This window comes from Dendrobates tinctorius, unplaced genomic scaffold (genome assembly GCF_039654945.1).
Source record: "Dendrobates tinctorius isolate UK_male_01 unplaced genomic scaffold, ASM3965494v1 ptg000177l, whole genome shotgun sequence".
Lineage (NCBI taxonomy): Eukaryota > Metazoa > Chordata > Amphibia > Anura > Dendrobatidae > Dendrobates > Dendrobates tinctorius.
In genome coordinates, this window is record NW_027361844.1 from 7116441 (window position 1) to 7144054 (window position 27614).

At 45.0% G+C, this 27614-nt stretch overlaps 1 protein-coding gene across 3 annotated transcripts in view; it reads right to left on the reverse strand.

Moving 5' to 3' along the window:
• Positions 1 to 27614, reverse strand: part of KIAA2012 (KIAA2012 ortholog) — a 615491-nt gene that overhangs the window by 319741 nt on the left and 268136 nt on the right. For all 3 annotated transcript variants that reach the window (XM_073551517.1, XM_073551518.1, XM_073551516.1), the window contains exons 11-12: positions 18214 to 18351; positions 3597 to 3665 (exon numbers count right to left, since the gene is read on the reverse strand). In XM_073551517.1, the coding sequence (XP_073407618.1) occupies positions 3597 to 3665; positions 18214 to 18351 (207 nt within the window). The remainder of the gene's footprint in view (positions 1 to 3596; positions 3666 to 18213; positions 18352 to 27614) is intronic.

A 27614-nucleotide genomic window follows, 5' to 3' on the forward strand; every position in this document is an offset into this window, starting at 1 on the left:
AAGCACCTGTGCAGGATGATGATGACTGGGTGACTGGAATTGCTGACTGGATATAAGGCAGCCGGCGCTCTTCTGCCTTGCTGGTGATCTCTCTGAGGGATTCTAGGAGACCAGTCTGATTCCTGCTCCTCAAAAGCTAAGTTTTCTGCTCTGCTTTTTGCATTTGTGTGTTGGTTTTGTTTTGCCTTGTTTTTCTGGATTTCTGCCATTCCTTGCTGGGGTGAGCTGAATTCCTTTTTGCTCTGTCTTCTGAAAATACCTGAGTACTGATATAGTCTTTTTGAAGCCTAGCGTCTTCAGGGCTTTTTTCCCTATCAGTCTGTTGGCTCTTGTTTTGATAGGGTTTTGGTGGATTGCAGACAGCAGCTTTTCTATCCTTTCCTATTTAGTTAGCTTGGGCCCCATCATTTGCTCAGCCTATCTTTCTATCTGTGTGACTGATTTTTCATCTTGCTTCATCGTCATTATATGTTGGGGCTGCCTATTGCTTTGGGGTCTGCTCTGGGGCAGTTTAGATTTCCCTTTCTGTCTTTAGGCTATGTAGTTCTCCGGCTGTGATCGAGGGGTCTAGGGCACCAGAACCCCCCACGGCTACTGCTAGTTGTTGTTGATAGGTTCAGGGGTCTGCAATCCGATAGCTGCCAACTTCTCTGGTTTTCTGGACTTAGCTAGTATTTCTGTTTTTGCCTATTACGGTGACTCAATCATAACAGGAGACCGAGTGTCTCATTCAGTGTCTGGATCTAGACATGTGTGGATCTCCGCTAAGATCTGAGCGGGCAGACTTGCTATATGTTGTATGGACTTTTTACTTTGTGTTTTCACTTTGTGACAGAAAAGGTTGTTCTTTAGTTTGCTATCCTGAGCAGTTTATGAAGTTTTACATAGACTTGCTTGGAAATTTAAGCAATACTTTTTCCTGAGCCTAACTCAACCGCAGCTGTGTGAATACAAATCTCTACATAGCACAAAACGAAACACCATCTTAGTCATGGTGTTTGCTGAATGGCTTTAATGCTCCTAAAGCCCCCGTCACACACAGCGAGATCGCTGCTGAGTCACAAGTTTTGTGACGCAACAGCGATCTCAGCAGCGATCTCGCTGTGTGTGACAGGTATCAGCGACTGGCCCCCCCGCCGGGTATCGCTGATCGTGCTCGAAAGCCCTGGACATTTTTTTGATCGTTGATCTCCCGCTGGACAGCACGCATCGCTGCGTGTGGCAGGCATGAGACCATCGATCAGCGAGCTGGAGCTGGTATCCAAGGTAAACCGCGGGTAACTAAGCGCGCGCGTCACTTAGTTACCCGCTGTGTACCTTAGATACCAGCGTGCTGGGAGCTGGTATCCAAGGTAAACAGCGGGTTTCTAAGCACCATGCGGCACTTAGAAACCCTCTGTTAACATTGGATACCAGCTCCCAGTGCCAGCACGCTGGTATCTAAGGTACACAGTGGGTAACTAAGGAACGCAAGCGCTTGTTACCCGCGTCGTCGCTGGTCCTGATCGCTGGTGAGATCTGCCTGTTAGGCAGCTCACCAGCAATCATGTAGCGACACACCAGCGATCCTAACAAGGTCATATTGTTGTCGGGATCGCTGGTGTGTCGCTATGTGTGACGGGGCTTTATATCCATCCTGTCTGGGAAAATCACTAGTCAATAAATGCAAGATATTCCTTTTTATCTGGTCGATAACTGTCTGACACCCTTCTAAATCTATCCTCAGATACAATCCTTATGATTGGAGAAATATGCATCCAGCAAAAAAAAACAAACATAAAAAGATAGATGAGGAGTTCAAACTGAATCCAACATTTTAACTTACATTTTTCTTATTAGAGTGACACATTAGTCTCAATATCATTTTCATGTATTCAATCATAATCTGCGTCCCCCTCTCATCCCTAATGAGTGCCCAATATACAGTATTAATGTCATGTGAACAAGCCCTTATGTGTATGGCCAGTTTTGGACAATTTTGTAGGCAAATCCCAATGACTTGGAAAATAAGTTTTAATCAATCTGATCCTGTTCTTATTTGAATAAGTGTGCATTTGTTTTAAAAGTAGAAAGAATAATAAGCTGCTACTAGACACATCTATCATCTGCTTTTCTCCCTTAAAGAGAACTTGTTAGCAAGATTTTATAATATAAAGTAAAGACATGGCTGCATTGTCGCTATAATACTAATTAAATTAACAACTTTGGTGAAGAAATCTGTGTTGTTATTCATCTTTAATCACCATTTGAAGTTTTCTGCTAATTAGATTTCGGTGCACAGGGGCCGGACTCTACACTGGGTCTCCTCCCTATCTGTGATTCCCCGGCTTCTTTGCCTCCGGTCTGTGAATGACAGGTCACTGCTGAGATTTCAAAAAGAGGAGTCAGGTCATCCAAAGATTGTAGGCAAGCAGAGGGGTGAGTTAAGCCCAGATAGGGAGTAGAAGACCCAGTGCTCAGTCCGGCCCCTGTGCACCGAAATCTAATTAGCAGAAAAGTTCAAATGGTGATTAAAGAAGAACCACACAGCGGCTTCTTCACCAAAAGGTATCACTTTAATCTGTATAACACCACCATTACAGCCATGCCTTTACATTACAAAATTAAGCTCACAGGCTCTCTTTAAGAATAACTCAGATAAGTTCCATTATGGGAAAGACGGGAGGCCCGCAAACACAATCAATAATTGGCTCTTCCCACCGAAATCAGCAGATCCAGCCAACTTTTATAAATAATATGTATGAACAGTAAGTTTAATTAACTGCTCTTTCATTTTTCATATAGTAACTTCAGCTATTAGTATATGGCATGGCAGAAAGTGTGTGTCTTAAGGCCCCGTCACACATAGCAATCTCGCTAGCGAGATCGCTGCTGAGTCACAAGTTTTGTGACACAACAGCGATCTCACCAGCGAGATCGCTGTGTGTGACAGCGATCAGCGACCGGCCCCCCTGCCGGTATCGCTGATCGCTGCAAGAAACCTCTGGACATTTTTTTCGTCGCTGATCTCCCGCTGGCCAGCACGCATCGCTGCGTGTGACAGGCGGGAGACCAGCGATCAGCTGTAAAATAATAAAAAAAATAAAAAATATTGTTATTCTCACCTTCCGGTGTCCCGCACAGCCATCCTGCCTCTCTCCACGCTCCCGGCCCCAGTAATCCTTTGCAAGAATGACCACGAGATTTCGCGATGCCGCGAGAACGGACGTCATCGCGGTAATTCTCGCAAAGGATTACTGGGACCGGAGCGTGGAGAGAGGCGGGAATGCTGCGCGGGACGTCGGAAGATGAGAATAACAATATTTTTTATTTTAATTCTATTTTTTACAGGGATCCATGGCATCAGCGCTAACGAACACAGCGATGCCGCGCGCTCGGCATCGCTGTGCTAATCGCTGGTGAAGCTGTCTGTTTGACAGCTCACCAGCGATCACATAGCGACTTACCAGCCATCCTGACACATTGATATCGTTGTCGGGATCGCTGGTAAGTTGCTATGTGTGACTCCAGCTTTACTTTGTTAGCCCTATTAGCTATAAATCACTGAAACTTCTTTCACCGATACCCAGTTACCTGTACACTGCCAGGTTTCTTACCTGTCTCAGAATCCTGCTGACTGCCAGACCATTGTTCTTCCTGACCTGCAGATTCCTCTGGAAGGCAATCTAGAAGTCACACAGATAAGACATGTTACCATTCATGTAACACTGATTACACAATTGCTTCCCAATTAACCCCCAGCTCTCATAAAAGCTTGAATATGTCTACGCTCTGATTGATCAGTGCACGACAAGTAGAATGTAGGGTCATCAGAAAGTAGGTTAATGATGATCACTATCACTATTCTAACTTATACAAAGTTGCATATTTATCATCCTAAAGGCACCTTTGCAGGGCTAGTAATCAGCTAAACAAGCCTTAAGCAGACATCAACTTATTAGAATGTTGAATCCCCATGTAAAAATGGACCAGACAACCCTTTTAACTCCCCCAAATCAGCCATAAGGTGAGAGTCAAGAGGTCTCACACATGTTAGATGGTTCAACAGTTCTGCTCCAATAGGCAAATTCGTCTGGTATACATCTACTGTGCATGGCAGAATTTGAGTTGCCCATACACCTAGTATGAACAACTGCTGAACCCACTCATTTTGGCAAGACTAGCTGACTCTCTAATGTAAGGTCCTTATACCAACTGGTGACGCAAAACGCATATCTAAATGCATACTTGACCCCCTTTCTCGGGGCAGACAACGGAGAATCCTGGCAGCGCACAATTCGTGCACTGGGAGGACTACAAGTCTGCAGTCACACAGAGTGACTGCAGACTTTTCATTTTAGAGCATCTAATCAGTTGTGTGCACCTCCGTGCGCTACATCAGAGATCTTACTCCAGTTCCCGATTGAAGAAAGTAACACAGTAAAACAGTCCCATTTTGTTGGAGCTGGGAAAAACTGGCATGAAAACGTTGAAGTTACAACATTTTTGAGCAACTCCGAGTTGTGCAAAAATGTTGTGACTTTTCAAAGCAATTTACTACAAAATTCTGACAAAATTGCTTTAATGAATTGGGACCTAAGTTTTTAATCTAATGATCAATATTAAATCAGGCCATCATTTTTTTGTTGTTGAGCATGTGCATAAATTTTACACTGATCCTGTTCTTTCATTTCCCATACAGTTATATACGCAGGTGCAAGAAATAAGTTGATGAGCTCCAATAGAATAAAGATATCCCTGTGCATGGCATGCCTAGTCAGATATTTCTGATGTGGATATTTTAGTGTGTTTTATCACACCTTATGCGAGAACAACCTCTCATCATATAATTATTATGGGAATGGCCAGTCACGTAAAAAAATATTCCAATCATCTGCAGTTTAGGTACTTAGCAGCTCGAGCAATGTTCAAGTGAGGCCGTACTGTGGGGCCATGGGCCTTAGAAGGGAGGCCATCATGACAAGGTTGATGGGACCATAGGTGGGGGAGCAAGTGTATAGGGCTGGTACAGATAGGGTTAATTGTTTTGAGTACGTGCATGCTAAGGGATAGGGCTGTGGGATAGTAGGAGGGATTATGGAAGGGAGAAGGGAGGGGGAGCACTATAAAGGGGATGGTCACATGGCTGGGGCAACCATTTTAGGTGCCCCATAGCAGAAATAATACTTACAGAATGGAGGTCGACCTCATGTTACAACAACTGAGGGATGCTGCCAGCTCCAGGGGCCCGGGGTGGCTGCAGGCTTCGATCCAGGGCCTGCCACAAGGGGGAGCCGGTCATGCTCAGGCTCAGGATGTCGGGCAACGGCCTCGGAGGACCAGGCCTCCGGAGCACCTCAGCCCTGAGGTAACCCCCAGGATCCGGCGCCGTGCCAAGAGCCCCTCCGGGGACCCTCCAGCTGTCAACACCCGCTGCAGGCCGGGCGTGCAGGAGCTAAGAGCTGGGAGGAATCCGCCGGTGAGGCGGGATCTGCAGCGGGGGGAGGTGTCGGCCTCCCTTTCTACATAGGCGACGCGACGGGAGAGGGGGCCTGGACTGGAAGCAGCTGCGGCACAGGTTTTGACACCTAACCCAGCTCAGCGCAGGAGCGATCGGGCACGGGGGCCTGCTGTGCAGGCGCCTCTGTCGGGCACAAGGCCAGGTGGTCCCACCCACTCGACGGCGGCAGGAGCAGCTCCAGTGCCCCGCGCTGCACCACAGAGAGGAACAGCATCTCGGCGGCGAGGACGGCCGTCGCAAGCAGGGGAGCGCCGATCGGCCGATGAGTGCAGACGCGGTAGTCCCGCCCACTCACTGATTACTGCGGAGGATGGTATGGATGACGGTCGGCGATATGCTGGGCCCAGCAGGGTGAGGGGTGGTGGAGGGGACATGCGGGATTATTGTCACGGCAGTGAGGGAGGGAGGGGGAACCCCATGATGTGAAACAACAGCCTGCACGTCCTGGGTTACCAGCAGGCCTATTTGCACCATGCCAGCAACCTCATCTTATGGAGTACGCAGCGGTCAGTCCAGGCCGGCTGCATGGGACAACAGCATCAGCGAATCAAACAAGCAGAGGAGGACAGAACGCGGGGCGCATACGTCCGGATCCTGGACTGGCGGATGCTGTGAACACAGCACCCAGGCAGCCAGGTGAGGCAGAACCATTATCAATTTTACAAACGTCATTAGCTCCTCATGTACAGGTACAGAGGGAAGCGGCCGGGGGGGAGCTAGTGCCGGTATAGGGGTAGTCTTGCAGGGTTTAAAGGAGTTAGTCAGATTGTGGGAATCGGGAAGTGGGCAAAACGAATCATCTACAGTATCAGCTTGGATAGGTAACAGGGGGGATAGGGGGTTGCTAGGGGTTGATAGAGCCACAGGTTCATTTAGTACGGTACAGGGAACCGGGGCTGAGGGTTCAGTGTCTGCGAGGGATTTAAGGTCGGAAGGTGAGTCGGGGGGCAGGCAGTGTCGGGAAATAGTGGTGACAAGGATAAGGAAGAGACAATACGGCTGGATGATTCAGCTAAAGGTGAAGTGTACGTCTGTTTTGAGGGACCACTAGGGACGCATTTGAAGTAGGAGATTAGAGAAAGGATATGTAAAAGGGGAGTACGTAGAATTTTTTCCTTACTCCCGCTGGAGCGTTTTAATTTAGACAGGTTTAGAAGAGATGGCTCAAAAAAGGAGGATGAAGACAAGAGGAGGTTTAGATTAATCCCCCGCACATTCAGTAACTGGCTACAAGCTTTCGCCATATTAGCCAGCATGATAGGGGAAAAATCGCCAGAGAACTGTTCCCCTCTGTACTGTTACATGGACATAATTGGCGAGGCGTATAGAGTTTATGGGGGACAGGGATGTTTGAGATATGACGAACAATTTAGTCAACGGAAAGCAGACCTAGTATCCGCTGGGACCATAAAGATATTTCTTTATGGATGAGAGTAACGGCGCCAGCCAGGCCAGTGCAGAGTTATCAGCTTTTTCTTGAGGGCACCGGGGGTTCGGGGCAGTCAGGACACTCGGTGGCAGTACAGAAGGGACTGTGCTTCTCTTTCAATGAGGGAGCATGTAGATTCGGGACAAAGTGTAAATTTAAACACGAATGTTCGTCAATCGGAGGTAATCATGGGGGCTCCAAATGTTTCACTGCAGGAAAACAAAAAGGGGCAGAGGGAACTGAGAAAAGGGGAGACCCCAGTCCGGCTAGCAGAGATGGAGCGTTTTCTAAATAGTTATCCAGATACGGAAGCGGCGGTGCTCATACGTGAAGGTTTCAGGGATGGTTTTAAAATCCCCTTGTAGATGTTGAGGTGAAGTTGTCAACCAAAAATTTGAAATCTGCTCATCAGTTTCCAGAAGTGGTCACAGAAAAACTACACAAGGAAGGGGCCCTAGGTAGAATGGCGGGACCTTTTGACTCTGCTCCCATTAAAAATGTAAGGGTATCTCCTTTGGGGGTAGTGCCAAAAAAGGAGCCTAATAAATTCAGGTTGATACATCACCTTTCATTTCCAAAGGAGTTATCGGTTAATGACGGTATAGATCCTCAGCTGTGTTCGGTTTTATACACGTCCTTTGATGCGGCCGTGAAGTTGGTTAGAGAGTGCCGTCAGGGGGCTCGTTTGGCCAAGACTGACATTGAGGCGGCTTTTCGTTTGTTGACAGTGCATCCTGACAGCATGCACTTGTTACGTTGCTTTTGGCATGGGGGTTTCTTCATGGATCGTTATTTGCTGATGGGGTGCTCGCTGTCGTGCGTATTTCGAAGCATTCAGCACATTTTTAGAATGGACGGTGAAAGAGGTGTCGGGGCTCAGGTCTTGTATTCATTACCTGGATGACTTCTTGTTCGTTGGTACGGCACAGTCTCCTGATTGCTTTGTGTTATTGCACACGATTGAGGGTGTGGCTAAAAAATTCGGGGTCCCTTTAGCGGCGGAAAAAACGGTAGGCCCAGTGACATCATTGAGTTTCCTAGGTATCGAAATTGACACGGTGGCAATGGAGTGTAGGATCCCAGACGAGAAAATATTAGACATGAGATCTGAAGTCAAGTGGGTTGGGGGTTTGAAGAAGGCTACGTTGCGGGAGGTCCAGTCATTACTAGGAAAGTTAAACTTCGCGTGTCGGATCATGCCGATGGGCAGGGCGTTTTGTTGGAGATTGTCTTTGGCAACGGTGGGGATTAAGGCACCATCACACTTCATTAGGCTGAAGAAGGAGTTGAAAGATGATTTAAAGGTTTGGGCGCTTTTCCTGGATTCCTATAATGGGAGGTCCATCTGGATGGCACCAAAGGTGTCGGCAGAGTCTCTGGGTTTTTTGATAAGATCAGCAAAGGAACAAGGTTTTAGTTTGTTCTTTCATGGAGAAGGGGTGGCAGAACAGTGGCCGTGTCTTTGGATCGAGAAGGGTTTTTCAGCTAATCAGGTATTACGCAAAGTGTTTCTCATAGTTTTAGCATTATCGTTGTGGGAAAAGGACAAAAAAATTGCTTCAGCTGCAAGTCAGTGGGGGCACTGAAGGCAATCAATTTGCTATCTTCATCGGATCAAGCTGTGATGAGGGTTCTTCAGTATTTGGTTTGGGTAGGGTTAAGTTTTAACCTGTGGGTTACTGCGGAAGAGAGGCTTGAGGGAGACTACCTTAGTTTTGAAGCTCTTTCTTGTTCACAGTGGGAGCGCGCTCGAGAGACGGGATTTCAAGCGGATTTCAAGTGGATGGAATGCCCGGAAGAACTGTGGAATCTTCCCTCGGGGCTGTGAGGGTTTTACTATCCAGGTCCCTGTCAGCTGGAGCTTGATCTCATTATAGAAAAGCATGGGACAGTTAGGTAGATTGGGAAAAAAAAATTAGGGGAGGAGCTAGAGGATGAATACAAGTTAGTGTTGCTGATAGGCCACAATTGGGAATCTGGTTGGTCAGTTCCAAAAATTAATAATTTATTAGCAGGTTTGGCTTTTGGTTTTAGCTTCAGGGGCTTGCGGGACTTAACAAAGGCGTTTCTGGTACGTCAAGTGGTAAGGGGGTGTAGGAAAGGCTTGAAGTTGTCGGACGGTAGACGTCCGGTGTCTTATGATGTGTTACTAATTTTGGGCGAGCGTTTGGGTGATGTCTGTACGTCCCGGAGGGAAGTAGCATTGTTTAAAGTGGCTTTCTCGTTGTCTTTCTTCGGGGCTTTCCGTTTAGGGGAGCTGATTAGTCCATCTAAATTGCGCAAAGGAGGGTTACTTCGAGGCGATGTAGAGATGCAGGGGGACAGGGTGACAATATTTCTGCGTTCGTCAAAGACGGACACAGATGGCAGAGGTTGCAAAGTGGTACTTTTTGAGGTAAAAGGTTCCCTTCTATGCCCGGTATGGTGCTTGAAGAATTTTTTAAGTGAGGTAGGAAAGGAAAACGACCCGTTATTACTACACGATGATGGCTCTTTTTTTATCACGTTTTCAGTTTGTGACGGTATTCAGATGTTGTTTAGAAAGAGGGGGCATTTCGGCAAAACATTATAGCAGACACTCTTTTCGCATCGGAACAGCTACAGAGGCAGCGAGGAGGAGTCTGGGAGAAGAGACAGTAAAGAGAATCGGGCGCTGGGAGTCAGCGAGATTCCATTCTTATGTTTGCCCATCAATGGTGTAAAACAGTCTATATTCGTGTTGTTGTATTTGGTGGTTGTATTACTTTAATTTTTCTGTTTTTGTAGGTACGGGTCAGCTACTTACCTGGATTATGGGCCATTCTTTTGTATTTTGGGCAGCCCTGAGAGCGCCCAAATGGGAGGCAGCTGGGCGTGCCAAGGACACTAGCGTTGTTAAGGTGGATCGGAAAAAGAGGGATTGTATGGAAGCAATTTGTACCTGAGTTTCACAAGTTCGTTCGGCTTGACCGAGCACCGGATGTGTTAGTGATACACTTAGGGGGAAATGATTTGGCTAAGTGCACTTGCAGGGAATTACTTAGGGATATTAAATTTGATATGTTGAGGCTTTGGTCCATGTTTCCTAGTTTACTAGTAGTGTGGTCGGATATCATTCCCAGGAAGGTGTGGTATGGGACTAGGTCGGTGCAAGGCGTAAATAGAGCCAGGATTAAACTGAATAGAGCAGTGTCCCGATTCATGATACGAAATGGAGTGATTGTAGTACGTCATACAGATTTGGAGTCGGGTGAAGGGGAATTCTGGAGGAAGGACTGTATCCATCTGGATGCAATGGGCCTTGATTTATGGTGCTTGGCAATTCAGGAAGCTATTGAGAAAAGCATACAAGGTTGGCGGGACATAAATGTCTGAGGGGTCAGAGCATTTGTGTCTGTGGCGTGGGAGGGGGGCTTGAGGTTAGTGGTGCTAGAAAATGGCAGATTGGAGGGGGGGGGGATCGGAAAGGTCCTGGACTCCCCCTTGGGTGGATCATGTGGAATGTAACGGTATGGTGATACCGACAAGTTAATATGGGAGCCGTGGGCAGTTATGGCAGAGTTTGGCCGGGCGAGTCTCGTAAGGTCTCTGAGCTGGCGCTCAACGGCTAGAGACAGGATTCGGCCTGGGGTGACAAGTTTTGTAGGATATTGATCCGAAGCTGATAAAGTTTGGGGCCTCGAGGATCGCCCCTCCCCCTATTTTTGGTATTTGTTGTTAAATTGTTATACTTTATATTAATAAAAGGCTGCTGTGGCCATTTTACCCAATACAGTGTCTGGTGATTAATTTACGAGGTACGGTGATGGGTTTGGGGAGGCCGATCAGAGGTTGGGCAATTGAGTTTTAAGATGGGTGAGGAGCGAGAACACTGGGATCACGAATACCCACTTGCTTAAGTGAGGCCGTACTGTGGGGCCACGGGCCTTAGAAGGGAGGCCATCATGACAAGGTTGAGGGGACCATAGGTGGGGGAGCAAGTGTATAGGGCTGGTTCAGATAGGGTTAATTGTTTTGAGTATGTGCATGTGAAGGGATAGGGCTGTGGGACAGTAGGAGGGATTATGGAAGGGAGAAGGGAGGGGGAGCACTATAAAGGGGATGGTCACATGGCTGGGGCAACCATTTTAGGTGCCCCATAGCAGAAATAACAAGCTCCCACCCACTCGCCCCTTTGTTAATTGTTATACTGGCTAGTTAAGTTGATAGAGTTTGAGGGAGGAAGAGGTCAAAAAAAAAAAAAAGGTGTCTGTGTTCAACCAAGTTACAGTATATGCACTTTCGTCATGGCAGCGCGGAGTGTGGGGGAGGTCCTTGAGGTTGGTGGTGCTAGAAAATGGCGGATTGGAAGAGGGGATCGCAAAGGTCCTGGACTCCCCCTTGGGTGGATCACGTGGAATGTAATGGTATGGTGATACCGACAAGTTAATATGGGAGCCGTGGGCAGTTACGGCAGAGTTTGGCCAGGCGAGTCTCTTAAGGTCTCTGAGCTGGTGCTTAACGGCTGGAGACAGGATTCGGCCTGGGGTGACAAGTTTTGTAGGATATTGATCCGAGGCTGATACAGTTTGGGGCCTCGAGGAGCGCCCCTCCCCCTATTTTTGGTATTTGTTGTTAAATTGTTATACTTTATATTAATAAAAGGCTGCTGTGGCCATTTTATCCAATACAGTGTCTGGTGATTAATTTACGAGGTAAGGTTATGGGTTTGGGGGGGCCCGATCAGAGGTCGGGCAATTGACTTACAAGATGGGTGAGGAGCGAGAACACTGGGATCATGAATACCCACTTCTCAAGAAGATAACAAAAAGTATAACTATATTGATAAAAAAATAAAAATGCAATTTGTGTACAGGACATTGGTAGCCTTGGCCTCTCCCTAGTTTAGATACGTGGTAATTATGGTTGTGTTTACTAGCAGAGTAATGTTAAGTGGTGAGCCTATAAAAGATAAGTGTCTGCAGCAAATCACACAATTAGCATTCTTCTGTTAACAACATCATAAAGTAGGAAAAAAGGCATCTTATGTCCAAAGAGACAAAAACACAAAGAATAAAAAAATAGATGTGAAAAAAAAAAAGAGGACAATCCTTCAATATTAACAGAGTGCCTTGGATATTTTTCTTTTCACTTTTTTTCTGGACATCTGACATTCACCCAGTCTTGTATTCTTTACTCTCTGCTGGGACCTTTGTCAGCGAGGTTTGTTTTTCTTCCTGACAATCACAGTGTGATGGAGTCAGGCCTGCAAGTGTGGACTATTGATTTAGTCTGGAGTCGATGAGTGGAAGGGGCAAAACCAGGGGGTGGACTGCAAAGTAAAAGCATGATGGGGGGGAAGGAGGGGGCCGCAGCTCCAGTCTGTTTTACCACTGAAAATATAAGAGGGGTTTTAAACTGTTCTCTCCCCTGTGGCTCAGTAATCACTAATAAGAACCCCCAGCGACCCATCAATGTCTAATGAACTTCACTTTCCGACATTTTTGTCCTAGCTGACCATAAATCAGTAATGAAGCCTTGCCTAATAATATTTCAGTTTTCAGTTGGCTGCCTGTATAGTCCTTTATCCCAGCACTACCTAATGCTGCATATTAAGGTTATTTATGCCCTGTGGTTGAGAAGTTTCCTAGTGTGTGCAACATGGTTGCTGTCATACTTAAAATTGTATAGACTGAAGGAAATTCATCTTGCTAAGATAAGCAATTATGGCTATAAAAGTAGCGTGCAATACAGGGTTAAACTGGTAAGAATACTACTGCTTCAGGATAGGCCATCACGGCCCACCAAAGTCGTTCTATAAATGGAACACACATGTTTTTACATTCTGTACTTCTCAGCAGCCCCCCCAAAACAGCCTCCCTCTTATTAACCCGTCTTTCTTCATAAGCAAAACAGAGATTAGGAACCAAAGTTTAAAAGAACAGGTCGTATAAATACAAATATCCAATACATATCATATACACAAGAACTGAAAGCAGCTTAGGTGCCTATGGATGGTGTGTGCAAAATATAGTCAGAAAAACAGCTGTACTCCGGCAGATCCAGTGAAAAAAGTGTGGATATTTATTTAGAATATATGTATTATTGCATAGTAAACTGGTGCAACATTTTAGCTCATTTTGTAATTATTATCTATGGGCTAATTAACCCCTTCACTACCAAGGGTGGTTTGCACGTTAACTCCCGAGGCAATTTTTACAATTCTGACCACTGTTCCTTTATGAGGTAATAACTCTGAAATGCTTCCATGGATCCCGGTGATTCTGACATTGTTTTCTCGTGACATATTGTACTTCATGTTAGTGGTAAAATTTCATTCAAATAACTTGCGTTTATTTGTGAAAAAACGGAAATTTGGCAAAAAAATTTAAAATTTCGCAATTTTCCAACTTTGAATTTTTATGCTCTTAAATCACAGAGATATGGCACACAAAAAACTTAATAAATAACATTTTCCACATGTTTACTTTACATCAGCACAATTTTGGAACCAAAATTTTTTTTGTTAGGAAGTTATGAGGGTTAAAAGTTGACAAGCGATTTCTCATTTTTGCAACACCATTTTATTTTTACAGACCACATCACATTTGAAGCCACTTTGAGGGGTCTATATGATAGAAAATACCCAAAAGTGACACCATTCTAAAAACTGCACCCCTTAAGGTGCTCAAAACCACATTCAAGATGTTTATTAACCCTTCAGGTGCGTCACAGGAATTTTTTTGAATATTTAAAAAAAAATTAACATTTAACTTATTTTCACAAAAAAAATACTTCAGGTTCAATTTTTTTATTTTGCCAAGGGTAACAGGAGAAATTGGACTGCAAAAGTTATTGTGCAGTTTGTCCTGAGTACGCTGTTACCTGATATGTGGGGGGGAATCACTGTTTGGGCGCATTTCAGAGCTCAGAAGGGAAGGAGCGCCATTTGACTTTTTCAATTCAAAATTGGCTGGAATTCAGATCGGACGCCATGTCACGTTTGGAGAGGCCCTGATGTAACTAAACAGTGGAAACCCCCCACAAGTGACCCCATTTTGGAAACTAGACCCCCCAAGGAACTTATCTAGATGTGTGGTGAGAACTTTGAACCCAGAAGGGCTTCACAGGAGTTTATAACGTACAGCGGTACAATTAAAAAATCATATTTTTTCCACAAAAATGATCTTTTCACCCCCAATTTTTATTTTACCAAGGGTAACAGGACCCTAAAAGTTATTGTACAATTTGTCCTGAGTACGCTGATACCCCATATGTGGGTGTAAACGACTATTTGGGCGCATGGCAGAGCTCAGAAGGGAAGCAGCGCCATTTGACTTTTTTGGCTGGAATTGAGCTCGGACACCATGTCGCGATTGAAAAACCCCTGATGTACCAAAACAGTGGAAACCCCCCACAAATGACACCATTTTGGAAACTAGATCCCCCACGGAACTTATCTAGTTGTGTGGTGAGCACTTTGAACCCCCAAGTGCTTCACAGAAGTTTATAACGCCCGGGCGTGAAAATAAAAAAATAATTTTTTTCCACAAAAATGATATTTTAGCCCCAATTTTTTATTTTCCTAAGGGTAACAGGAGAAATTGGACCCCAAAAGTTGTTTTGCAATTTGTCCTGAGTAGGCTGATACCCCATATATGGGGGTTAACCCCTGTTTGGGCGCATGGCAGAGCTTGGAAGGGAAGGAGCACCATTTGACTTTTTCAACGCAGAATTGGCTGGAATTGAGATCAGACGCCATGTTACATTTGGAGAGCACCTGATGTGCCCAAACAGTGGAAACCCCCCAATTATAACTCTAACCCTAACCCCAACACACCCCTAACCCTAATCTCAGCCCTAACTCTAGCCCTAACCCTAGCCCTAACCCTAGCCCTAACCCTAGCCCTAGCCCTAATGGGAAAATGGAAATACATACACTTTCTTTTATTTTTATTATTTCTCCCTAACTAAGGGGGTGATATCAGGGGGTTTGATTTACTATTTATGGTGGTTTTTATGCTTGGCAGCTGTCACACGCTAAAAGACGCTTTTTATTGCAAAAATTGTTATGAACGAGTCACCGGAGGAGGAAAAAACAAAAACACAAGCTAAGTGCAGAAAACCGGAGAGGTTGGTAGCTAGCGGATTGCAGAGCCCTGATCCTATTCACCACAACAGTAGCCGTGGTGGGTTCCTATGGTTCCCTAGACCCCTCATCACAGCCGGAGAGCTAAATAAGCCTAAAGAAAGAAAGGGGAAATCTGAACTGCCCCAGAGCAGACCCCAAAGCAATAGACAGCCCCCAACATGTATTGTCAGTGAAAAACAGACGAAAACACAAACACAGACAGAAAGACAGGCTGAGCAAACGATGGAGCCCAACTAACTAGATAGGAAAGGACAGAAAAGATGCTGGCTGCAATCCGCAAAAAAACCCTGCCAAAAATAATGTCCAACACGTCTGATAGAAAAGGCCCTGAAGTCACTAGACTTCAAAATCACTATATCAGCACTCAGGTATATTCTGCTGAAGACAGAGCAAAGAGATCAACTGATCAGAGACAAAAATGGAGTTCAGCCCGTCCCAACCAGGGCAGGCTGAACACAAACACTAAGTAAACAGGCAAAATCTCATGGAAAAATAGCAGAGCAAAAACTTAGCTTTTAGTAGACAGGAACTAAACTGGATGCCAGAGCTCAGAGCAGAAAGGATCACCAGCAACCCTGCAAGGGTGTCGGCTGCCTTATATCCACTCAGAAATTCCGGATGTCCAATCACACTCCACCTGTTCAGATGACAGGTTCTTCCCATCCAGATCAATGTCACTACCTCCTTTCACCAGCAGAGGGAGTTCATCAGACATCAGAGGTGAAGGAGAAAATGAACTCATAACAAAAAATAGTTTTTGCATCACCACATATTTTGACCCACCGAGTCATGTGAGGTCTTATTTTTTGCGGGACGAGTTGACGTTTTTATTGGTATCATTTTCAGGCACGTGACATCTTTTGAATGCTTTTTATTCCGATTTTTGGGACGCAGAATGAACAAAAACCAGCGTTTCATGAATTTCTTTTGGGGGGTGCGTTTACACCGTTCCGCCTGTGGTAAAATTGATAAAGCGCTTTTATTCTTTGGGTCAGTACAGTTACAGCGATATCTCATTTAGGTCATTTTTTTTATGTTTTGGCGTTTTTATGCAATGTAAACAATTTTATATAAAAAATAATTATTTTTGCATCGCTTTATTCTGTGAGCTATAACTTTTTTATTTTTTTGCTGATGATGCTGTATGGTGGCTCGTTTTTTGCAGGACAAGATGATGTTTTCAGCGGTACCATGGATATTTATATGCGTCTTTTTGATCGTGCGTTATTGCACTTTTTGTTTGGCGGTATGATAATAAATCATTATTTTTTGCTTCGTTTTTTAATTTTATTTTTTAAGGGGTTCGCTAAAGAGGTTAACTAATGGGACAGTTTTATAGGGCGGGTCGTTATGAATGCGGTGATACCAAATATGTGTACTTTTATTGATTTATTTTTTTTATTTCCAAAAAATGAATTTATTTGGGAATATTTTTTTTTTTTTTTTTTATTTATTTAGCGATTTTTTAAAAATTATTTCTACACTTTTTTTTTTTTTACTTTATTACATTGTCCCAGGGGGGACATAACTGTCATGTGACAGCGATCTGTCACAGGCACTGCACAAGGCTTCCTCGTGCCTGCGCTTTGCAGGCACTGAGGAAGCCAGCTCCCTGCAGGCCCCCCGAAGGTCCCCATCGCCATCTTGGATCCGGGGACCTGCAGGGATGGAGCCCCCCGCAGCAGCGCTGCACATTGCGCTGCTGTGGGGGGCTCAGGGAAGCACGGAGGGAGCCCCCTCCCTGCCGATGCTTTCCTTTAACCCCCGGTACACCGCGATCGTGTTTGATCGCGGTGTGCAAGGGGTTAACGTGTCGGGGGCAGTCCGTGACCGCCCCTGACACATTGTGCAGGGTGTCAGCTGTGATAATCAGCTGACACCCGGCCGCGAGCAGCGGCGCTCACCACGTGGGCGCAGCTGATCGCTATGATGTAATATTCCGTCCATGGGAATTAGGTCCAGTGTCACATGGACGGAATATTACGTCCATTGTAGGAAAGGGGTTAAATCACTTTTTTTTTTTACTGAAACTGCTAGTCTGGAATGACACCTTTTTTTTGGACAGAATTCACTTTCCAGAGAAGAATACATTGTTAAAAATATTCTTTATTGGGTATTTTTAAAATCTATCACTACAATTCCACCGAGCTCGGTGCTGCCTTACCTAGCAATTGTATCCATAACATAATGTCCAGGTGTCCTCTGTCCAATACTGAGGTCTAGACCTGCCAGGTATTAAATTAAGGACTATGTATAATTGGGGGATATTGTACACTGCAGCCTCACAGTGCAGGCGCAGCACCTTTATCATAGGTGATTCCTAAGCATTAGAGCTCGGTTCCTTTTCCCTTATTGGGTAGTTTTCAGTTCTTATACTATCTGCTGAGGTTTACTTGTATATTGCCACATTTTAGATGTCTTGAGATTGGAGGATTGGAATGATATGCACTTGGTTTCAGGATCATATGATTTATATATATTTAGGGTTCTTTTACACTTGCCGTGTTTTTATGGGCCGTTTTTGCGGCCCCAATAGATTTCTATGGGGCCGCAAAAACGGCCCGCAAAAGTTCATTGGAGCGCCGTGTGCTGTATGGCCGTATCATGTATATCGCGTGATCAGCAATATCCAGCGGGGAGCCGGGTTGGAGGTAAGTGTCACATGTAGCGAGATCGCTACCGATATCGCTGTTGCATCACAAAATCGGTGATGCTTTAGCAATATCGCTAGCGATCTCGCTATGTGTGAAGGGGGCTTTAGTTATAGGAAATCCTAATGCTTCATCATACAAATACATTTTGGACTACTCTATGTTTGTGGGAAAAGTTTGGGGAAGTCTCCTCTCTGTTCCAGCATGACTGCGTACAGTGCACAAAGAAAGGTTCAGAAAGGCATGGTTGGGCGAGTTTGATGTGACCTCGTCTGGCCCTCACACAGTCCTGATCATTGGTATGAACTCAGTGTGAAAAACATGATAATCTTGTAGTTATGATACCTTTTAATGGCTAACAAAAATAAAATAACTACAAGATTATCTTGTTTTTCACACTGTGAGCATTATTTTTTCAATTGGCTAACACAAGGTACCAAAACCCTTTTTATGGTATTGAACTAGAACAGACGTTGCAAAAATATTTTGTCCATAACCATTCACATTCTACAATAAACCTTACCTTCCTCTTCTTCCTCAGGGATGAAATCAAAACGAATGGAAATGTCCGTATCCCGTGTTGCTCCCATAAGAGAGAGGCATACAATCTCCCCATCAGGGCCCATTATAAGGCTCCCTACAGAACTGCCTTTACAGCACTCTTTAAAAAAAAACAAACAGACAAATATGAAGATAATTTATGTAAAGCTATGTGAGAAGGAGAAAAATTATTGCAGTTAACATATACTATATTTAACCAACAGCTGCAATAATAATTGATTAAAATAGAAATAAAAAACAGCATGCGCAACCAACATATCAGGAATTATTATTACAATACTATTATAAATCAACTAAATGAGTAAATGTTGCCATCTATTTTCCTGTTCTTCCTTGCAAGAGGAAATTGTATGGAAAGTTGAAGCTTGTCTGGGAGAGAGGGTCCCCGTCGAGTGTCCGGGTCGGAACCAAGGGGACCGTCACCTGGGTTCCGGTGGAAACTGTTTCCGGGGGACAGAGTTCAGGGACGGACCGTGGAGACTGACAGGTGGGCTGGGGGAGGAGCCAATATAAAAGGGGCGGGGAACGCGAGTCACAGTGAGTCAGCAGAATGAGACAGAAGGAGCAGGAGCCCGTGGGAGCGACTGAGAGCCAGAGCGACTCACTGGAGCCAGGAAGGAGGCCAGTGACTGGAGAGATACTCCCCCTGGACATCAGTGGAATGGCGCCGAGACAGCCGCCTCACTTCAGCCCGAGGCTGCGGCCTATCTCCCGCTGCCCGCAGCCGCCCCGCTTCTACCTGTGGCTGCGGCTAGTTCTGTGCCGTCGGCGGCCACTACTGTCCCGCTCCAGTCCGCGGCAAGGACCGGGCCGTTGCTCACCACGGGTCCTCCGTTGCAGTCACTGGCTGCGCAGGAGGCCTGCCAGCTGCCACCCCGCATCGCCGCTGCTTGCCCCTATCCGGAAGCTGCGGCCCATCTGTCCAAGGACTCCTCCAGTGTTATGAATGGGTCACCGAGGAGGAAAAAATAAACAACAAGCTAAGTCTCAGAAAACCAGAGAAGTTGGTAACTATGCAGATTGCAGATCCCTGAACTTAACCGCACAACTAGCAGCAGTCGTGGAACGTTCCTACGATGTTCCTAGACACCTCGTCACAACCGGAGAGCTACATAAGCCTAAAGCAGGAAAAGAGGAAAACTAACTGCCCCACAGCAGACCCCAAAGGAAAGACAGCCCCCCATATGTATTGACGGTGAAACAAGATGAAATTACAAACAAAGGCAGGAAAATAGGCTGAGCAAATGATGGGGCCTGGCTAACTAAACAGGACAGGAAAGGAAAGACACTGTCTGCAATCTGTCAAAAAAACCTACAAAAATATTGTCCAACACTTATGATAACAAAATTAACCCTGAAGTCATTAGACTTCTACACCTATATCAGCACTCTGAAATATTCTGAGACAGAGCAAAAAGAAGCCAATCCAATAAGGGACAAAAAGCAGCTTGGAAAATACTGATACATAGGAGTGGAAATTCAGCATAGCCCCAGCAGGGGCAGGCTGACCACACAAGAAACTGAACTGACCAACAAGCGCAAGTGTGAACAATAGCAAAAAACAAACTTAACAAGACTGGAAGAGAGCTGAAGTCCAGGACCTGAGAAGCAGACTGAATCACCAGCACTAGGATAGGGCGTCGGCTGTCTTATATCCAGTCTGATACTCCAGAGATCCAATCGTTATCTTCCTCATCAGGTGGCAGATAACTACCACTTAAACCAACCTCACTACCTCCTGTCACCACCAGAGGGAGAACGGAAGGGGAACTCTCAACTGGTGGAGCCGAAAATGAGTTCATAACAGTACCCCCCCTTGAGGAGGGGGTCACCGAACCCTCATCCATGCCACCAGGCCGATCAGGATGGGCCCGATGAAACGCACGAACCAATTTATTGGCATGAATATCAGAGGCAGAGACCCAAGAATTATCCTCCTGGCCATAACCCTTCCATTTGACCAAATACTGGAGTCTCCGTCTAACCAAACGAGAATCCAATATTTTCTCTACCTCATATTCCACATTGCCTTTAACCAATACAGGATCAGGAGGTGCCGCCACAGGAACTACTGGCTCAACAAACCTCTTCAACAGTGACTTGTGAAATACGTTATGGATTTTGAACGTAACTGGAAGAGCCAATCGAAAAGAAACAGGATTAAGAATCTCCAAAATCTTATAAGGTCCAATAAATCTTGGCTTAAATTTTGGAGATGAAACCTTCATAGGAATATTCTTAGACGACAACCAAACCATATCACCCACTTTAAACAGAGGACCAATGGTCCTACGCCGGTTGGAAAAACGCTGGGCCTTTTCCTGAGAGAGTGACAACTTATCCACCACTTGGTCCCATATCTGCTGCATTCTCACAACCACAGTGTCCACATCTGGGCAGGACGAAGATTCCACTTGCCCTGAAGAGAATCGAGGATGAAACCCAAAATTACAGAAAAAGGGTGACATCAGAGTGACAGAACTAGCTCTATAGTTCAGCGCAAATTCGGCCAAGGACAAAAATGAGACCAAATCATCTTGATCAGCAGATATAAAACATCTTAAATAAGACTCCAGGGTCTGGTTTGTTCTCTCAGTCTGCCCATTGGTCTGGGCATGAAACGCGGAGGAGAAGGATAACTGAATTCCCAGATTGGAACAAAAGGCTTTCCAGAATCTGGAAACAAACTGGACCCCTCTATCGGACACAATGTTCTCAGGAATCCCGTGTAACCGAACCACTTGTTGTAAAAACAAGGGCAACAACTCAGCGGAAGATGGCAACTTTGGGAGTGGTACAAGATGGACCATCTTCGAAAATCTATCACAAATCACCCAGATAACAGTCATTCTCTGAGAGACAGGAAGATCAGAAATAAAATCCATTGCGATATGGGTCCATGGCCTCTTGGGCACCAGCAGGGGCATCAGCAACCCACTAAAACGAGAACAGGGTTTAGACCGAGAACAAGTCCCACATGACTGTACAAAATTCCTGACATCACGAGATAAGGCAGGCCACCAAAACGACCGACTCACCAAATCTCTGGTACCAAAAATACCCGGATGACCAGCCAATGCGGAGCAATGGACTTCAGACATCACTCTCTTTCTCCACTGGTCAGGAACATACAATCTTCCCATAGGGCAACGCTCAGGTTTATCCTCCTGAAATTCCTCCAGGGCGCGTCTCAAATCGGGCGAAATGGCAGAAAGAACTACCCCCTCACCTAGGATAGTAGTAGGCTCAGTCACATTAAGAGAATCAGCAAAGAAACTCCTAGAAAGGGCATCTGCTTTAACATTCTTAGTGCCCGGAAAAAAAGAGACCACAAAATTAAAACGCGTGAAAAACAAGGCCCATCTAGCCTGTCTAGGATTCAAGCGTTTAGCCGACACCAGGTAAATCAGATTCTTGTGATCAGTGAGGACCACAAAGTGATGTCTAGCTCCCTCCAACCAATGTCTCCACTCCTCAAATGCCCATTTCATGGCCAACAATTCCCGATTCCCCACGTCATAGTTGCGTTCAGATGGGGAAAACTTTCAAGAAAAGAAGGCACAGGGATTCATCTTAGAAGTCACAGGGTCTTTTTGGGACAAAACAGCTCCTGCACCAATCTCAGAAGCGTCCACCTCCACTTGAAATGGAAGTGAGACATCAGGTTGCCGTAAAACTGGAGCTGAAGTAAATCTCCGCTTAAGCTCCTGAAATGCTGAGACAGCCTCAGGAGACCAATTCAACACATCATCTCCCTTCTTGGTCAGATCAGTCAGTGGTTTGACAATACTAGAAAAATTACCTATAAATTTACGATAGAAATTAGAAAAACCCAAAAACTTCTGGAGAGCCTTCAAAGAAGTAGGCTGAACCCAATCATAAATGGCCTGTACCTTGGCCGGGTCCATTTCAATAGTCGATGGAGACAAAATAAATCCCAAAAATGAAATCCTCTGTACACCAAAGAGGCACTTCGATCCCTTAACAAACAGGGAATTCTCCCTCAAAATCCGGAACACAGTCCGGACATGTTCCACATGGGAATCCCAATCACTAGAAAATACCAAAATATCATCCAGATAGATGATCAAAAACTTATCCACAAAGTCTCGGAAAATATCATTCATAAAGGACTGGAAGACAGAAGGGGCATTAGAGAGCCCAAAAGGCATCACCAGGTACTCAAAATGTCCCTCCGGAGTATTAAACGCCATCTTCCATTTATCCCCGTGCTTGATGCGAATAAGATTATACGCCCCCCTGAGGTCAAGCTTAGTAAACCAGCAGGTACTCTTAACTCTGGAGAATAAAATCAGAAATCAGAGGTAACGGGTACTGATATTTAACCGTCATCTTGTTAAGGGAACGATAATCAATACACGGTCTTAATGAACCGTCTTTCTTGGCCACAAAAAAAAACAGCACCTAAAGGTGACGAGGATAGTCTAATATGACCCTTCTCCAACGACTCCTTAATATAGGATCGCATAGCATCATGTTCGGGTACAGATAAGTTGAAAAGCCGACCCTTGGGAAATTTACACCCAGGCATCAACTCAATTGCACAGTCATAACTCCTATGAGGAGGCAAAGGCGCAGACTTACTCTCACTAAAAACATCAGAGAAATCAGCCAGATAATCAGGAATATCATGAGACTGAGGAGAGGTGGAGAAAACAGGAGCGTCCCTAAGAACACACTGACAACCCCAACTCAACACAGACACAGATTTCCACTCCAAAACTGGGTTATCAGTTTGCAACCAGGGGAACCCCAGAACAATAGTATCATGCAAATTATGCAGCACCAAAAATTTACACTTTTCTTGGTGGTCTGGGGCAACTCGCATTATCACCTGGGTCCAAAACTGAGGTTTATTCTCCGCCAAAGGAGTGGCATCAATACCCCTCAAAGGAATAGGTGTCTGCAGGGGCATCATGGAAAAACCACAACGTTTAGCAAAGTCCAAATCCATCAGATTCAGAGCTGCTCCTGAATCCACAAAAGCCTTAGTGGAAAATGTGGACAAGGAGCAGATCAGAGTAATTGCCAAAAGGAACTTAGGTTGTACGCTGCCCACAGCAAATGTGTGTGCAAAACATTTCTCTCGTTAAGGGCAGACAGAAATAGGATGAGAGGCATCTCCACAGAAAAAGCACAGCTTATTACGCCTTGTAAACTCCCGACGTTGCGCCCTAGACAAAACCCCATCACATTGCATAGGTTCAGACATTTGTTCAAAAGGTGGCAGCGCCTCCCGTGTAGTTTTACGTTCACGTAAACGCCAATCAACTTGAATGGCTAATGACTTAGAGCCATCCAGACCATAGGGAACAGGAAATCCCACCATCATATCTTTTACGGTCTCTGACAAACCTTTCCGAAAGAGAGCTGCCAATGCACTATCATTCCATGTAGTAAGGACTGCCCACTTTCGGAATTTTTGACAGTACAACTCTGCAGGATCCTGACCCTGGTTTAATGTCAACAGGGTTCTCTCAGCTTGATCAAAGGCATTAGGTTCATCATACAACAACCCCAAGGCCTGAAAAAATGCATCCACATTAGTCAGAATAGGATTTTCAGGTGTCAGAGAAAAAGCCCAATCTTGGGGATTGCTGCGCAGCAAGGAGATGACAATTTTAACCTGCTGCACAGAGCTCCCCGATGAGTTAGGCTTCAAAGCAAGAAATAATTTACAATTATTCTTAAAATTCAGAAATTTAGACCGATCCCCAGAAAACACATCAGGTGTAGGAAACTTGGGTTCAGCAGCATGTGACTGAATAAGGTAGGCGGAAATTCCCTGTACTTCAGCAGCAAGCTGCTCCACACGATCAGACAGTTGCTTAATCTTCATGAGGAAAAAAAGTCCTCCTACGGCCCCAGAGAAAAAGAGGAAAAAATACATTAAAAAAAAAAAATTCTGACACTTTTTTTTCTTTTCTTTTTTCTTTAACAATTCCTTCCTGCTTTTGAGTTCCCTAGAATCTGCGGTATGGCTGGTGATTCTGTTATGAATGGGTCACCGAGGAGGAAAAAATAAACAACAAGCTAAGTCTCAGAAAACCAGAGAAGTTGGTAACTATGCAGATTGCAGATCCCTGAACTTAACCGCACAACTAGCAGCAGTCGTGGAGCGTTCCTACGATGTTCCTAGACGCCTCGTCACAACTGGAGAGCTACATAAGCCTAAAGCAGGAAAAGAGGAAAACTAACTGCCCCAGAGCAGACCCCAAAGGAAAGACAGCCCCCCACATGCATTGACGGTGAAACAAGATGAAATTACAAACAAAGGCAGGAAAATAGGCTGAGCAAACGATGGGGCCCGGCTAACTAAACAGGACAGAAAAGGAAAGACACAGTCTGCAATCAGCCAAAAAAAAACCTACAAAAATATTATCCAACACTTCTGATAACAAAATTAACCCTGAAGTCACTAGACTTCTACACCTATATCAGCACTCTGAAATATTCTGAGACAGAGCAAAAAGAGGCCAATCCAATAAGGGATAAAAAGCAGCTTGGCAAATACTGATACATAGGAGTGGAAATTCAGCATAGCCCCAGCAGGGGCAGGCTGACCACACAAGAAACTGAACTGACCAACAAGCGCAAGTGTGAACAATAGCAAAAAACAAACTTAACTTGAGAAGACTGGAAGAGAGCTGAAGTCCAGGACCTGAGAAGCACCAGCATTAGGATAGGGCGTCGGCTGTCTTATATCCAGTCTGATACTCCTGAGATCCAATCGTTATCTTCCTCATCAGGTGGCAGATAACTACCCCTTAAACCAACCTCACTACCTCCTGTCACCACCAGAGGGAGAACGGGAGGGGAACTCTCAACTGGTGGAGCCGAAAATGAGTTCATAACACTCCAGTGCCTGTTGTGCCCCTGCTTCACCGGAGCGTTGGAACGCTCGAAGACTACGAAAGATCTTCAGCGGCTGGGCCCAGCGGCTGCTACGCCGAAGAACCATCGTCCGGGACACCGAGGGAAGTCGAGCTTGTTAAGTGACACTATATAGTTAAGGACCCGTAGTCAGCCATACCGCGGCCCTATAGTGACCGGCTTTGCTGGACTTAGTCGTCTACTTAGATTTCTGTGTTGGCTTGTATTGAGTCCCTGCGAGAACAATTCCTGCTATTTTGGTCGGTTGCTTAGACTATCCCTGCGGATAGTTTACCTATAAAACCTATAGGTAAAACCTATAACCTATTACCTATAAACCTATAAAAGTTGTTACCAAAAACACAAAACCGTCTCACGTCTCGACACTGCATCCTGCGTACCTGCTAGTACCACACTTGCATGCAGCAGCTCCATGCAAACGCTATAATATGTGTATAGCTTTTTCTTTAAAAGTGTTGTCTGGTCTTAGGCTGTGCCCACGTTGCATTTTTTATGCATTTCCGAGACGTTTGCGCCGCTGCGGAAACGCTTAAAAAATGCATTCCCATGCAATCCTATGGTATTCCGCAGTTGCTGTGCCCATGCTGCGGATTTTCCCACTGTGGAATCGCATAGCGGTAAAATCTGCAACATATCCATTATTCCTGCGGAATCGCGGCGATTCCGCCGCCATAGGATTGCATTGATCACTCACTTTAGCATGTGGCTATGCCCACCATGCGTAAAGTGAGCGCTTCATGTGCGGATGGTACCCAGGGTCTGGACGAGAGGAGACTCTCCTCTATGCCCTGGGTACCATATTACTGTAAAAAATAGAATTAAAATAAAAAATAGAGATATACTCACCCTCTGTCGGCCCCCGGAATCCTCCCGGCCCTCATTGGCGCTGGCAGCAACTTCCGTTCCCAGGGATGCACTGCGTGAATGACCTCTGATGACGTAGCGGTCTTGCGAGACCGTACATCATCAGAGATCATTCGTGCAATGCATGCCTGGGAACAGAAGTTGCCGCCAGCGCAAATGAGGAACAGGGCAACTCCGGGAGCTGACAAAGGGTGAGTATATCTCTATTTTTTATTTTTTTAATTATTTTAAATATTCTATCTTTTACTATTGATGCTGCATAGGTAGCATCAATAGTAAAAAGTTGGTCACACTTGTCAAGCACTATGCTTGATAAGTGTGACCAACTTGTCAATCACTTTTACAAGCGATGCTTCAAATCGCTTGGAAAAGCGCAAGCATTCTGCAAACTAAAAACGCTTGTGTTTTGTGAGAAAACACATGCGAATTCTGCATGCATTTTACCCGCGGCAGGGAGTTGCGGAAATGCTGCGGACAATTCTGCAGCATTTCTGCAACGTGGGCACTTAGTCTTAAACTACAAATCTGCAGTCACTCTATGTCGCTGTAGACTTGTGAATCCTCATAAAGCATGCATTGCATTAGTGTTAGCGCCAGGAGGCTAATGTTTTTCAAAAATGATTCCGCAATTAAAAAATTGTTTAGGCTGAATCAGCTGAATGGGTTATGTGCCGTTGTAGCAACCGCGAATGAAGAGTCATTCAGAAAACTGGTGACTGAAATTGTACTGATTTAACAACCACCAACATGACACAGATGGCACTCTATTAACGAAGCATGCCGTACTCAGTAATTGTAATGTTTGCTGCAAAATACTGCACCAAACATTTCTTGCGTGATTCCAGTCTAAAGAATGAATTTCAATATGCCCAATCCCTTTGTTCTTATCTGGGATAAGCCATCCCCAGAGGTATCCATATCCAGCAGTGGATTATTCCCCTCTCCACTAAAAATACCTGCAAGCTATGTGGTGTGAGGGACACTTGTCAGCGAAATGACCATCTGATGTATAGCCAGTTTTACACAGATAATGAGTCATTAACCCCTTATTGCCGAAGCTTATTGTCACCTTCCTGACCAGGTCAAAATTTTCAATTCTGACTAGTGTAACTTTATGTGGTAATAACTCTGAAAGGCATCAATGGATCCCAGTGGTTCTGAGATACGGTAGTCTTTTTTTCATCACACATTGTACTTTACATTAGACCTAGTTCACACGTTCAGTATTTGGTCAGTATTTTACATCAGTATTTCTAAACCAAAACTAACAGTGGATGAAAAATAAAAAAGTGGTGATGTGTTTCTAATATACTTTTCCTCTGATTGCTCCACTTCTAATTTTGGCTTACACATACTGAGGTAAAATACTGACCAAATATCGAACTCGTGAACGTGGCCTCAGTGGTAAATTTAGGTCAATATGTGTCGCGTTTATTTATGAAAAAATTGGAAATGTAGAAAAATTAACGATTTTCAATCTTTTAATTTTTATGCCCTTAAAACACATGATCACATCACGAAAAATAATTAATAAACAACATTTGCCACTTATCTACTTTACATCAGCATAATTTTTGAAGCATT